This window comes from Adiantum capillus-veneris, chromosome 24, assembly GCF_014529385.1.
Source record: "Adiantum capillus-veneris isolate H3 chromosome 24, ASM1452938v2, whole genome shotgun sequence".
NCBI classification, from domain to species: domain Eukaryota; kingdom Viridiplantae; phylum Streptophyta; class Polypodiopsida; order Polypodiales; family Pteridaceae; genus Adiantum; species Adiantum capillus-veneris.
In genome coordinates, this window is record NC_140954.1 from 5865584 (window position 1) to 5879141 (window position 13558).

Here is a 13558-nt window from a genome sequence, read left to right on the forward strand (position 1 = left end):
TATGACATCATTCTTGCACACACATTGTCTTTTAGGTGCGCACATGGAGTAGCTACATCACTTTAGGTTTCATTGAGTGAGAATCCATTAGGCATTTGTGTTAATGAGCATTGCACGAGTAGAAAATAACAAGCATTGAGTTCAAAATGAGTAGGTCAATGAGTAGGAATGGTAGAGCTTGCAATGCATTCACCTTTTAAGAGCATCAATGTAGTGGTGGTGTGTTTAGATAGCTCCTGTGCTCTAAGTTAGGGTTAGCTTGTCAGATTGATTTATTTAGTTAGTTAATGTGAACACTATACTACTATGGTTGCATAGATACCCAATGGCTCCAACCTTGAGATCCCATGTGCATCTACATTGAATAATCCCAAAAGCATCTCTACACTTGGAAAAGAAAGTACACCTCATGCTTCTTGATAGCAAAAAGAAATTATTCATCTCACTCAAACTGGAAATCAAAGATGTATCAACCAAAACATCACTTAGGGACCGAGAACAAAATTCAAGGCAAGTTGTAGTGCCCAAAGCACTAGTTCTAGCATAAAAGCAAAAGTGAAGAGAAGTGCAAATGGCTCAAAAGCTAAGTAGTACAATGCGACATGTCAACATGATTGCTATTTACGCAAAAGTCTTTGGATGGGCAAGGGTTCCACAATTGTAGAGATATTTATGGCTATGAACTCCATAATCATAGGATGTCATGTGCATCCAAAGACTAACAAAGCAAAAAAGCGACAATGATCTAAGCAACACACAACCCATTGCAGCTACTAAGTCGGACCTCGACATTAGTAGGTCACACATGAGACGTCTCAACACTAACAAAATCTACGCAATCCTAGATATACTAACCACCCTAGTGTTATCTGCATACACTACATCATCAAAACTACTCATCACATATGGATGTGTCATTGGCGACACTAGGATGGATATGTCCCTGTCATCCATTTGTGGAACTATATGTCTTGACATCATGTTATTTACCTCTAGGATGAGCATATCAAAGAAATCCATGTCTGTTGTCATCTCTACCTAAGTCTGTAGTAGGGAGAAACCGCCCTACCTGTGTCTGCACAGGCTTTGATAACACCTATGTGTGTCACTAGAGCACTTTCGATCTGTCTCTCTCTTCGGAGTGAACTGACATATCTTGCACATCTGAATCTTTGTCTCCTGAGCATATTGGAGCTCACTTTTGAATGAGAGGCATCTCGTCTCTTGCTCCTCACATGTCAGTAACACAATCGAGACTATGTCGTCTTGTCTTTGAGAAACATCCAATGGGTAGACAATGTAGCTCCCAGCTCCTCGCGCAATCACTAGGGAACCCACCTACATACGGAATGATTGCTTTCTAAGCAGTATCTAACATCCACTGTGTGTCCAACATCTTAGTGAGATCAAGCTCTATCTTAGCTAAGGAACTTAACGTACATGTTGAAGTGTATATGATGCACCACTAGGCAATGACATACATACATTTCTTGCTTTTGCAATGTCAAATGTTGAACCATCGGCCAAGTGCACTCGACCAAGAATCCCACTGGAGAAAGTGTTAAACCACTCATGACAGGGTGTGATGTGGAAGACTACATCCTCATCTACGGGAAGAAATGTCACCTATGCTAGAGATATAAGCAAAAGGAACGCTTGAGGTAAAATGTGACATCAATATCACTTGCATATGAAACCACCTCTCTAGCATGTCTCAAAACCATATCTACATCTCGTATACAGCGCTGCCGCTATCTCATACGTCGGAAGTATTGATGCCTAATGTGCACTGTGTGACCACAATGCCAACATCGTAAAAATCGGCAAGAACAAGACCGCCATCTCTCATGAGTCATCATTGTCGACTTGTCACACATGATGTCAAATCAGCGAATAGGTGTATGCATCAAAGTGTGACAATAAAATCAAAACTATGATGAGACATCTTGGGAAAAATTCACCAGAGTCTTTCATATAAACTGAGAAAAATCTCAACCATAAACCACATCAAAGATGCCAAAATGGAAGATCACCTCGACCACTACACAACCATAAACATGATCAACGCATCAATCCAATGCTCACATATGCAACGTGTAGCTCAATGTATGGCTCGACCAAAAGATAATAGAAGTAGTGTCCCCAACCTCTGCTAAGTCAAGGAAAAAACCATGCATAATTAAGCACCGAGTGATAACACAAGCACAATGAGTAGCAAAGACTCAAGCCTGAGATAAAATAGCTCTCAATTGAGCATAAAACACATGACCACATGCATAAGTAGATAGCAAACACGATGCTAATTATGCATCCCATAGATAGTGTTGCAAAATTTGATAATTGTCTAAACCTATACATGCAAATTTGTTGAACGTGTAACCTATGACTACCTGCAACCTGTAGCCACAATGAGCTTACAAGAACACATGACCACATGCATAAGTAGATAGCAAACACGATGCTAATTATGCATCCCATAGATAGTGTTGCAAAATTTGATAATTGTCTAAACCTATACTTGCAAATTTGTTGAACCTGTAACCTATGACTACCTGCAACCTGTAGCCACAATGAGCTTACAAGAATCTCACTCCTACAAGATTGGATACATGAACATAAAACCGTGTCCAAAATCGATGTGGGAGTCCAACTCAATCACTATAACATCATAGAGTAAAGGAGCAGATACCAGTAAAGTATGGCAAGAACTTGGGAGTGTTCTCTATAATTTGAGCAAATATTCAAATAAAACCTCAATCAATCAATTGACATACAAAACAATGCATAAAGCAAGCCTCTTTCTAGCTCGAAGCAAGGGACCATTAGAGGGAGAAAACCAAGGGGATGTCAAGTGGAGCATTGGATGCTCCCCCTACGCCACTATGGTGTCAATGTCAAAGACATGTCGAAGGAGAGCCAAAGTGCTATGCCGATGCTGAGAAGAGCGCTCAATGTCGAATTGGTAGATGTGATGTGTGCGTGCGCGTGCGTGTGTGTCTGTTTTACACACAAACCCTCAAGGACTTCAACCTTCTCTTGCTTTGCTTTCCTTGTGTTGTGCAATTGCAAGCTCCTCACATGTGTTCAAAGAATCCCATGCTATGCTACCCCTTTCAGATTTACGCTATACGTGTGCCCATGCGTTTTATTTCTTAAGGTGCCCCCCTTGCTTGTAAATTGAAGCCTTCAACGCTACTACACCCAAAGCTCCTCAGTGCTGCCTAGATGCTTTAACTGTAGAATTAAACACTCCTATGCCTTGGATGCCCTTATTCTCCAAATCTTCTTCCAGATGCTCTTCACCAAGGCTTGCAAAACGCCCAAGCTACCTGCCGTATACTGATCCGCAGCTTTTCAATTGTGAATATCTCCAATTTTCTCTCTCTACTAAGGCTCCAAGCCTTAATCATGTCTGAGACCAATGCACGTGCGAGTGGTCGTAAAGCACGCTAGTGCGAAGCAGTGCGGGTGGGTGCACGTGTGCGTGTGCAGAGTGCAAGACACTGTGTGGGTGGACAATCTCCTACTCGAATTTACAAATGTGCATATCCCATTTGAAGCTGTCCGCGTCAGATAGTGTGGAGGCCCTGGCGAGTCCCGGGGTATTAAATTAGAAGTCCGCGCGTCTTTCACATGTACCCTGCTCGATCCAAAACTTTGCCATGGCATCTTGGTTTCGCGCAGCCGAAGGTACTTGTCTGCTCCTTGATACCGTACTGTTTGTGGCGGGTTTTTGTTCAGGCTAGTATCATCCCAGCTCCACGCAGCTTATGTGCATTTTGCGAGAAACAACCGATGCTTCTTGCTGGCTTGAAGTTGATTTTGCAACCAGCTGACTGACTGTGCTTTGCACCATGCTGCATACCAAAATTGTGGAGCTACTCACGGGCATATTCATTGTGCAATCTAGTCTTCAAGGAGATATTAATTGGATTTCATTGTGTAATCTAGGAGAAATTAGTTGGATACGAAACAGTTGCTGTGAACCGGAAAGTGTGCCAAAACTTTTTTTTGTCAGTAAACACAGGAATTGTTTTAGTAGAAAGAGCACAAATTAGAACCAAGCACTAAGGAAACGGGCACAGCCAGCAGTTAATAGTAAACTGCATAGGGGGGATTGACACCACAGAGGAAGGGCTTTCATTACAGTGTATTCGCAAAGGGAGATTGACAATTCTGTGGAGGAGGCTTTCATGACATCGAGAGAGGTTAACCAAGATGAAAGGGGACCATTGATACAAGCTTTTTCATTACAAAAGTAAAAAAAAAAGGGAGGCGCATCCAACTACTTAGGATCAGCCTTTGCACTGGCCACCATTTTCTTGTACTGGTCAGCTACCTTTTCAATATGCTCGTGGAATATGTCATAGGAGAGTAGCATATCATTGGCCTCGTTAATCGAGTCTTGTTTCCACTTGTAGATGGGATTGAGAAATGTCACTACATGGATCTTCGCATCATCACAAGACCTCTTCTCTTCGCGACTCACTTTAGTACTTCGGATGGCGGAGGTGCGTCAGGGTCTGGGTTCTTGTTGCGTGCTTTAGCTCTGCAATCTACTTAGAAACGTTAACAACCCATTCAGGATGTATATGGTTGGAAATCTTGTTATTCATGTTAAACACGATTCGCCAAAATATTGTTTGCCTAATCTTGGAGTTGAGGACAAGACTGTTCTTCTTCCTAACTTTCTCGTCACTTTGATGACGTTGATCCAGCCTTTGGCAATAAAATTGATTGATTGACATAAATGATGGTGTCACTCTGGCTTGCCTTCCATGGAATATAGATGGTTGACTCGTGTGATCTTTTGTCAAGTTACTTAAACAAGGCATCAAGTGGGGGCGAAGGCACTTCCGGACATACAAAGAGGATGCAAATTTATAGCACATGTAACAGACTTGGACACTCCAAGTCAAGATTCTACCTCGACACGACAAGAATTCACTTCAAAACAGTTCACAGTTCACAGTTCACAATTGATTCGACACTGGCCCGATGGAGTTCCGTGCCGAGAGATATTGGCCCCAAAGATTGGTGTCCCTTTCGGTATTTCTTTTTGTATTAGTCTGTTGCCAAAGTACAATAGAGTGGGTGGGTCTCACTCTCAGACTCTATGTCCAGATGCTCTGAGAAGTGAGAGGCCAACTATACTTATAAAGAGATTACAAGGGATGCCAATAGGAGAGCCCCAAAAGCTGTCCCAAAAGCTGCCCATTAAAAGCAAGTGATTCCTCTCACTTGCTTGGTAGGAATAAAGCAAAGCTTTAAAAATTAAAAGCTCTCTCTCTCTCTCTCTCTCTCTCTCTCTCTCTCTCTTTTGCGTAAAATAAAGCAAGACTTGCGTAGCTTTTTCCCAGCCCAGCCTGCGTAGGCTTTTTCTGTACACTGCCCAGCGCTTTTGGCGCCACAATTCGCGGAGGGTCCGTACGGCATGCCACGTTAGCATTTTCCCCGCGCTTTTCGGGCTCTGCCGCGAGCCAGGGAATGTGTGTTGTGTGTACTGTGGGCACGCTATGTCACCTGTTTGTGACATACCCCCCTCTTGAAAGCATTGTAATCACCCTCGATTACGCTTGCAAAACAGACAGAAGCCATAAATTGTCTTAGCAGACACTGACTGTTAGTACCGACGCACTAGGACACACATCTAGCACATATACCAATCGACAGTCACAGCACATGACATCACTTGACATCACATGACAAATCACATGCAACATTCATTCGGATCTCAGACCATGATTTATCGGCAACGCAATTAGCAATCGCATCTAGATCCAGTGAGAACGTCGTAGATGCCCGATTGACTAATCCCTATCGCAACCATGTCTATCGAGATCATTGAGACCAAAATGCTGCAGTCATTTCGTCTATCAGTTCCTGCACTTAAACAAGTGAAGAACAAATCAATATCATACTATCGGGAATTCCACTTCATAAAGTCATTACAGAAGAATACTGTCAGTTCTCAATATCCTTGAAGCTCAAAGAGACATCAGTGACTCTAGTATCAAAAATCGAGGCATCTGTTGACAAAGGAGTGGAGCAACTCCCCTCTTGTGCATACCCACTGCACCATATTCCGCCCAAGCTCAGTTCGGGGTTCCATTTAGAATAGACTATGCTAATCCAAATGCTTCAAGGTAAAGATTCACAATCTGAGGAGTATCTGCTAGGTCCTTCTCCTCCATCCACTTCGCATCCAATGCAGGATAGTTCTTGAATTTAACCAAGAACCGCCTTATCACTTTACCCTTAATCTTTCTGTCTTTATGTGCCAATATCTGTTCTGGAACAAGGATCTTGTTTTCTTCCACTTCGGGTTGCTCATCAGGCTCCCCATCTTCTGGCACATCGCCTTTAAAAGGCTTCAAGAGACTCACATGAAAAGCATTGTGAATTCTCCAAGTAGCGGGCAAGTTCAGTCGGAAGGAGACATCATTTATCTTTTTGAAGATCTGGAAAGGTTCGTAGTATTTCATACTAAGCTTCGGAAAAAGCTTAACCTTTCCCTTTTTCTTTCTTAGGCGTGCCTTCTCAAAACGTAAGAGCACCCAATTGTTCTCCTTCAATTTCAAATCGTGACGATGGCGATCTGCTGCCTTTTTTTGTCTTTCTTGAGATTTTTGCAAAGCCTCGCGAGCCTTGGCAAAAGTCATGTCCAAGTCACGCGTGTACTGATCGGCTTAAAAAATCTTATCTTTCGTGCTTAGGAAGGGTTGAACCTTCGTAGCACCTTCAATAATCGTGTTGTTGTAGGCAAATTCCACCGAAGGTAAATACTTTTCCCATTGAGTCTTCTGATCCGAGATGTAAGACTTCAATAAATCTAGTACCATTGAATTGAATTGGCAATCTCGGATTGCCCGTCAGTCTGCGGGTGGAGAGATGACGAGAACTGCAACCACTTGCCAATGTTCTCCCAAATAGCCTTCCAAAACAAACTCGTGAATATGGGGTCCTTGTCGGAGACAATCGTCTCGGGCATGCCATGGTCTCTGAAGATCTGGGCCACAAATAGTCTCGCTAAGTGATCCGGCTTGACTGTTTTCTTCACTTGAAAGAAATGAGCTTGCTTGCTAAATCTGTCAATAACAGTCTAATTACCATCGTGATCACTCTGTGTTCTCGGGAGATCAAAAATGAAATTCATTACAATACTTTACTAGGGGTGGGTTGGTATGGGCAAAGGCTGTAACAATCCCTGTACTTTACCTTCTGGCATACCAAGCACCTGTGCACAAACTCGTCCACATCCTTCTCGAGTCTCGGCCAAAAGAAGTATCTCTCTACCCCTCTCAAGGTGGTAGCAATGCCACGGTGACCCGTAAAATGTGGACAGTGGCACTCGGTCATAATCTTTTCCCTCAACGGCTGTGTAACGCACAACATGGTTTTCCTCATCAAGTAGCCATGCCTAATGGAATATCCCACTCGGTCATAATCTTTTCCCTCAGCGGCTGTGTAACGCACAACATGGTTTTCCTCATCAAGTAGCCATGCCTAATGGAATATCCCGCTACTATCTCCCCATTCCGTATCCGAGTGAAAATGTCTGCAAAATCTGTATCTGTGGCATACTGATCTACCATATCCTCGAAGCTCCTATGATGAATCGCGAAAATAGCCAGATTCAACGGCTTCCGGGACAAAGCATCTACCACCAAATTTCTTTTGTCCCAGGGGCACATGGATAATCTGGAAGTGAAAATGTGACAAGATGTTCGCCCACCGCATTTGCTTTTTCGATAGCTGCTTTTGTGACAAGAAATAACGTAAACTTTGATGGTCTGTGAAGACAATAAAATCTGCTGCGAGTATGTAATGTCGCCAATGAGTAACAGCATGGATAACCACCAAGAGCTCTTTCTCATAAATCTGTGCTCTCAATTCCGGCTTTGAGAACAATCAGCTCTCGTAGGCAATGACATGGCCTTCTTGCATTAAGACCGCACCTAGACTACGACCACAAGCATCACAATATACCTCAAATGACTTCTGTAAGTCCGGCAAAGTCAAAACTGGTCGTGTAGTCAATTTCTCTTTCAATGTCTGAAAGGTAGTCACCTCTGTGGGTCCCCACGAGAAAGGGACACCTTTCTGTGTCAAGATATGCAAAGGGGAAGCAACCTCTGCAAACTTTCGAAATGAACCGTCTGTAGTACGAACACAAGTCCAAGAAGCTTGTAACTTCATGGACATTCTTCAAATCGGGCCAATCACGGATAGTCTCTATCTTGGCAGGGTCTATCTGCACTCTTGCTGCTGAGACAATGTCCCAAAAAGTGTATCTCTGGTAGGAAAAATTCACTTTTTTTCGCATTAATCACCAACTTGTGATCTCGTAATGCCTGAAAGACCTGAAGCAGATGTTCTCTATGTTTTGGCTCATCCTTGGAGAAAACAATCACTTTCTTTGATGTCGTCAAAGAAAGTGCCAACAAATAGTCTGTACTCTGGAAAATTCCTGTCCATCATCCGGTTAAATGTCGCAGGAGCATTGGTTAGGCCAAAAGGCATCATCAAAACCTCAAATAACCCAAAAGTCGTCCGAAAGGCTGTCTTATAGACATCTCCCCCCGCAATTCGGATATGATGATATCTGCTCTTCAAGTCGATCCTGCTAAAGCACGAGGATCCCTATAGTGGGTCAAGTATATCATCGATCCTAGGAATCGGAAAATTTGTTCTTGATGGTGATTTTGTTGAGAGCTCTATAATCGATGCACATTCTCCAAGATCCGTCTTTCTTCAAAACCAACAACACTGGAGAGGAGTACGGTGAAGTACTAGGTTGGACAAGACCCTTTTCCAAGAGGTCTTTCACTTGATTCATAATTTCTTCGTTCTGGGCTCGGCTCACATGGTAAGGTGGCCGATTTGGTGGTGTGCTTCCAGGTATCAGATCAATAGTATGATCCTCAGGATGAGCGGGTGGTAACTCGCCTGGCAGGCCCTCTGAAAAGCAATCGGCATGAGTGTGGAGAAAATCTTGGCGTTCTTTATCAAGTTCATACATATTTGTCCTATTCTCATTATTCATCTCTCTCAAAAAGATCGAGTAAACAAACAGACTGGATTCCATTAATTTTGAAACGGTCGAAGCCGATACAACAGGGACAGACTCGCCCTTAAGTTTTACATCTAGTACAATGGTTCGGCCCTTCTCTGTAGTTAAGGTCGCTTTTCTCGCCCGATGGTCGACCACGGCGTTGTTCTTATGGTACCAGGGAATTCCCAAGAGGACATCACAAGGCATTATGTAGAAGCCCCTCATGCCCCAAATACCCCTGACAATGCAACTGAAGTTTGCCAATAACAGGTGTAATGGCTACGTCCCTGCCGGGTGCCGCTAGAAGTGCCTCTGCTAGTGGTCCCATCCGATTGGGTGTGATCTCGAGCCGTGCCGCCAATTCAGGTGAAATGAAGTTGGCCTTGGCTCCTCCATCAAAGAAGATCAGGGCTTCTTGGTCTTTCACTTTGCCCCAAGCTCGGCAAAGTTCTTTACTCTCATCAATCGTGCTTGGGTCAGTACCCATGCAATCTGGAACCAGTCCTGCTTTCACCTTGCCTTTTCGTCCACGTTCCTCAGCTGCTTTCAAACCCTCTGGCCTATCTTCATTCTTATCGCTCTGTTCTTTCGGTGCCTTATTAGGGCACTTTGCGGAGATATGCTCAGTTTCCCCGCATCCAAAGCACTTCCTGCAACCGGCCTGTACTTTCAAAAAGGGCGGTAGACTTTACTTCAAACCTTGATTTAGCTTTCACCCATTATTAGTCATCTATTCTACCTGTACTTTCAAGACACAACAAAGGGGAAAGGGATACAGGCTGCTAGATTGCACCTGTATGAGAAGACCGACACCAGATTGGCCCCTAACTTAGGCGCCCCTTTCGGTATTTCTTTATTGTTCAAAAGAGGGAATAAACGCTGTGGTTCCCTACAAGCTGCCCCGCACAAACTTGGCTGAATTTCAACTGTTCCGGCCCGATTTCGGCAGCATAACTGTACTAGGACCCTTCACAGTCAGTATTCCCACGCATTGACTGACTTTGCCGACGCATACGGGCACTTTGCAAAACCTGACGAGAATCTGCAGCACGCTGAATTCTCTGTTTTCAGCCCCGAAAATGTGCCAGATCACCTTTACAGCGGTCCCCTTGCATCCCCGAACCTCCTGGGGGTATTAGGGACCGTTTAGGGCCAAAACCCTAAACCTGCAAAAATACACAGCGGGCTGTAATTTACTGTTTCGCGTGCCGGTCGCATCCGTAGCAAGTCCTCGAGCTCCCGCACCGGTAGGGCTACTTGCCCTTTGAATCGGACGAGATTTCTGGCGTGAAACCTCTCCGAATTCACCTGTACCTGCGGGGGATTAGCCGCTAGCTAATCCAGTACCTGTGCAAGAGGCTCTTGCCTCGGCAATCGCGCATGAACCCACACAACTGTACATTGGTCAAATGAAAAGCCCACTAGAGGGGCATAACATACTCCCATAGAGGAGAGAGAGGGCAGTGCGTAGCGTGCAGGGCATCACTCCTGGCACCGCACTGTACATAGGAGGGAAAGCAAGCACTCCATAGCTCTTAACCTGTGACAGACTAAAAATGAGCCTCTCCCAGCTTCAAATTCAGCGCCACTTCTTGTTCATGAGGAAAGTGCACCAGAAGGTGCCACTTGGCACATTTACAAGCATTTTCCCGTTTTGGGGTTGCCGCCTAAAAATCTCCCAACCGGTTGCCCAGTTGACTTCACGACAGAGTAAGAAAATGGTCTCCTTGTCATTCTGGAGGTAATGACGGAAACACATTTTCAAGTCCCAAAATAGCAGTTCCCTAAATTTTAGGAGATGCTGCCATTGTATCTTTCTAGGTCATATGACCCTCTTTGTACACTGCAGCCACACTCAGAACTGAAATGTAGCCTCTGTAACAAAGGATTCCAGTTTGGCTAGTCAATGACCCGCTTGGCTAACCATAGTCCTTGTCCAACTTTAGTGCTCTCTTGCCCTCAGGCCTAGACTCCCTCTGGACAGTTCCACACTAGCTATGCAATGCAGTGCAGTTAGATTTCCCGAGGGGTGTTTCCAAAAAGTGAAAGTAAATAGATAATAAGAAAGAAATCAACAAAAAGAATAGATAGTAGTCACACGGTGGTGACATACCCCCCTCTTGAAATCTCAAACGTCCTCTTTTGCATCTATGTCGTACATGCTTACAATCAACATTGATGTATGCAACACGTGTCGACACATGTACGACACATACATGCTCATTGTCAACCCTGGTGTATTTAACACCTCGTCGACACATGTATTGCCTGCGTGTGAACCCTGTCCCAATGACATAGTGGTAGCTTCGCACTCTGCCTTTCTTTGAGTCACTAACTTTCCAATGACAAAATGGTAGCTACGCATTTTGCCACTGTCTTATAGTACACGTTGGGCCCAGTAACACTTTCGAGCATACTCAAATTGACAATTTAAGAATGCAGTTACACATGTACCCTTTAATAGAAGTAATTATTGTATCCTTGACAAACTGACAAGAAATACTCACTTCTATAGCACTAACCATACTTTTGGACATTCCATAAGAGCAATTGCCAAACTGACAATCTGTACAGCTCTAACATTCATGTAACAGGTATTTCATTTGAGCTCACTTTAAATACCATGTACATCATTTCTTTCAGAAGCCATTGTCACACTGACAATCCATGTAGCTTTGAAACTCAAGGGGTCAAGGTAGGTTGCAAATCGAAGGCTTCAAGGTAAAGTGATAACACAGTTGGTGACTCTGCAAGTTCACCTTCTTCCATCCACTTAGCATCCATTGGTGGATAGTTTCTGAACTTTACCCAAGTAATGCCTAGCAACCTTGCCTTTCACTTTTCTTTCTTTGTGTGCCAAAATCTGTTCGGGGACCAAGATCTCGTCAAGTTCCTCGACTTCCGGCTGATCTTCAGCTGGCATATGTTCTGGCACATCGCCCACATAGGGTTTGAGAAGACTCACATGAAACACATTGTGAATCTTCCAACTGTCAGGCAATTTTAGCCTATATGCAACATCACTGATTATGTCGCACACTTGAAAAGGCCCATAGTAACGCATGCTGAGCTTTGGAAACAGTCTTTCCTTGCCCTTCATCTTTTTTAACCTTGCCTTTTCAAAGCGTAAAAGCACCCAATCACCAAGTGAATATACCACTTCACGACGGTGACGATCAGCTGCTTTCTTTTGCTTTGCCTGTTTCTAAGGCCACTTTGACCTTCTTGTACATTTCATCCATGTCCTGAACATACTTATCTGCTTCAAATATCTTGTTCTTTGTATGCAGTATGGGAGGAACTTTCTTGCCACCTTCAACTATCTCAAAAGGTGCCTTGCCAGTTGATGAATGCACTGTATTATTGTATGCATACTCCACCAATGGCAAATACTGCTCCCACTTTCCTTTATGCTCTGACACATAACACTTCAGTAGATCTAGGACAGTAGAATTTGCCTCTTCTGACTGCCCATCTGTTTGAGGATGAAATGACGAAGAGAATTTGAGCGTTGTGCCCATATTCTCAAACAAGCCTCTCCAGAACAAACTTGTCATGCGTGGATCACGGTCGCTAACAATCGACTGTGGCATGCCATGATACTTGAAAATATTGCTCATAAACAAGCGTGCCATCTGATCTGGCTTTATCGTCTTCCTGACAGGAATAAAATGAGCCTGCTTGTTGAATCTGCAAATAATAGTCCAAATATCATTGTTTCCTGTCTGCGTTCTCGGAAGATCAAAGATAAAATCCATAGCAATACTTTCCCATGGTTTGTCTGGAATAGGTAGTGGTTGCAATAACCCTGGTGCCTTTTGCCTGTCAAACTTGACCTTCTGGCAAATTAGGCATTCTCGCACAAAGGCATCCACATCTCTTCTCAATGTAGGCTAATAGAAGAATGTCTCAACCGCTTTAACTGTAGCATCGATACCACGATGCCCTGCATACGGTGGGACATGACTCTCTTCTATAACTTTGCGTCGCAATGGCTTTGTGACACAATCTGCCATGCATCATCATGAACCCGTCTTTAAGAAGATAGTGTTCATGACGTTGTCCATCCATTAGCTGCTCGAAGACCCTTGCAAAATCTTCATCATTTTCATACTGCTCCCTCATATCATCAAGTTCATGATGATAAGGAATTGACACGGCTGAAATTTGTGGCTTCCTTGACAAGGCATCAGCCACAACGTTCTTCTTGCCTTCCACATGCACAATCTGAAAATGGAACATGGACAAAATATTTGCCCATCGCATATGCTTCTCAGATAACTTTGTCTGTGTCAAGAAGTATCGCAAGGTCTGATGGTCTGTTTGGACAACGAAATCTGCACCTAGCAGGTAGTGTTTCCAACTTAAGAGCGCATGAATCACAGCCAGTAACTCTTTCTCATAGACCTGCATGGTAATCTCTGGCCCTTGCAAAATTCTGCTCTCATAGGTTACTACCCTGCCATCTTGCATTAGCACTGCACCAATGCTACTACCACAGGC

General features: G+C 43.8%; 1 protein-coding gene across 2 annotated transcripts in view; it reads left to right on the forward strand.

The window, feature by feature from the left end:
- Positions 1–3267: 3267 nt before the first annotated feature.
- LOC147425872 (golgin candidate 1-like) overlaps positions 3268–13558 on the forward strand; it is a 76005-nt gene continuing 65714 nt past the window's right edge. The window contains exon 1 of one of the 2 annotated variants that reach the window (XM_086497897.1): positions 3268–3690. In XM_086497897.1, the coding sequence (XP_086354023.1) occupies positions 3663–3690 (28 nt within the window). In that variant the 5' untranslated portion in view covers positions 3268–3662. The remainder of the gene's footprint in view (positions 3691–13558) is intronic. The other variant, XM_086497895.1, reaches the window with a different exon arrangement.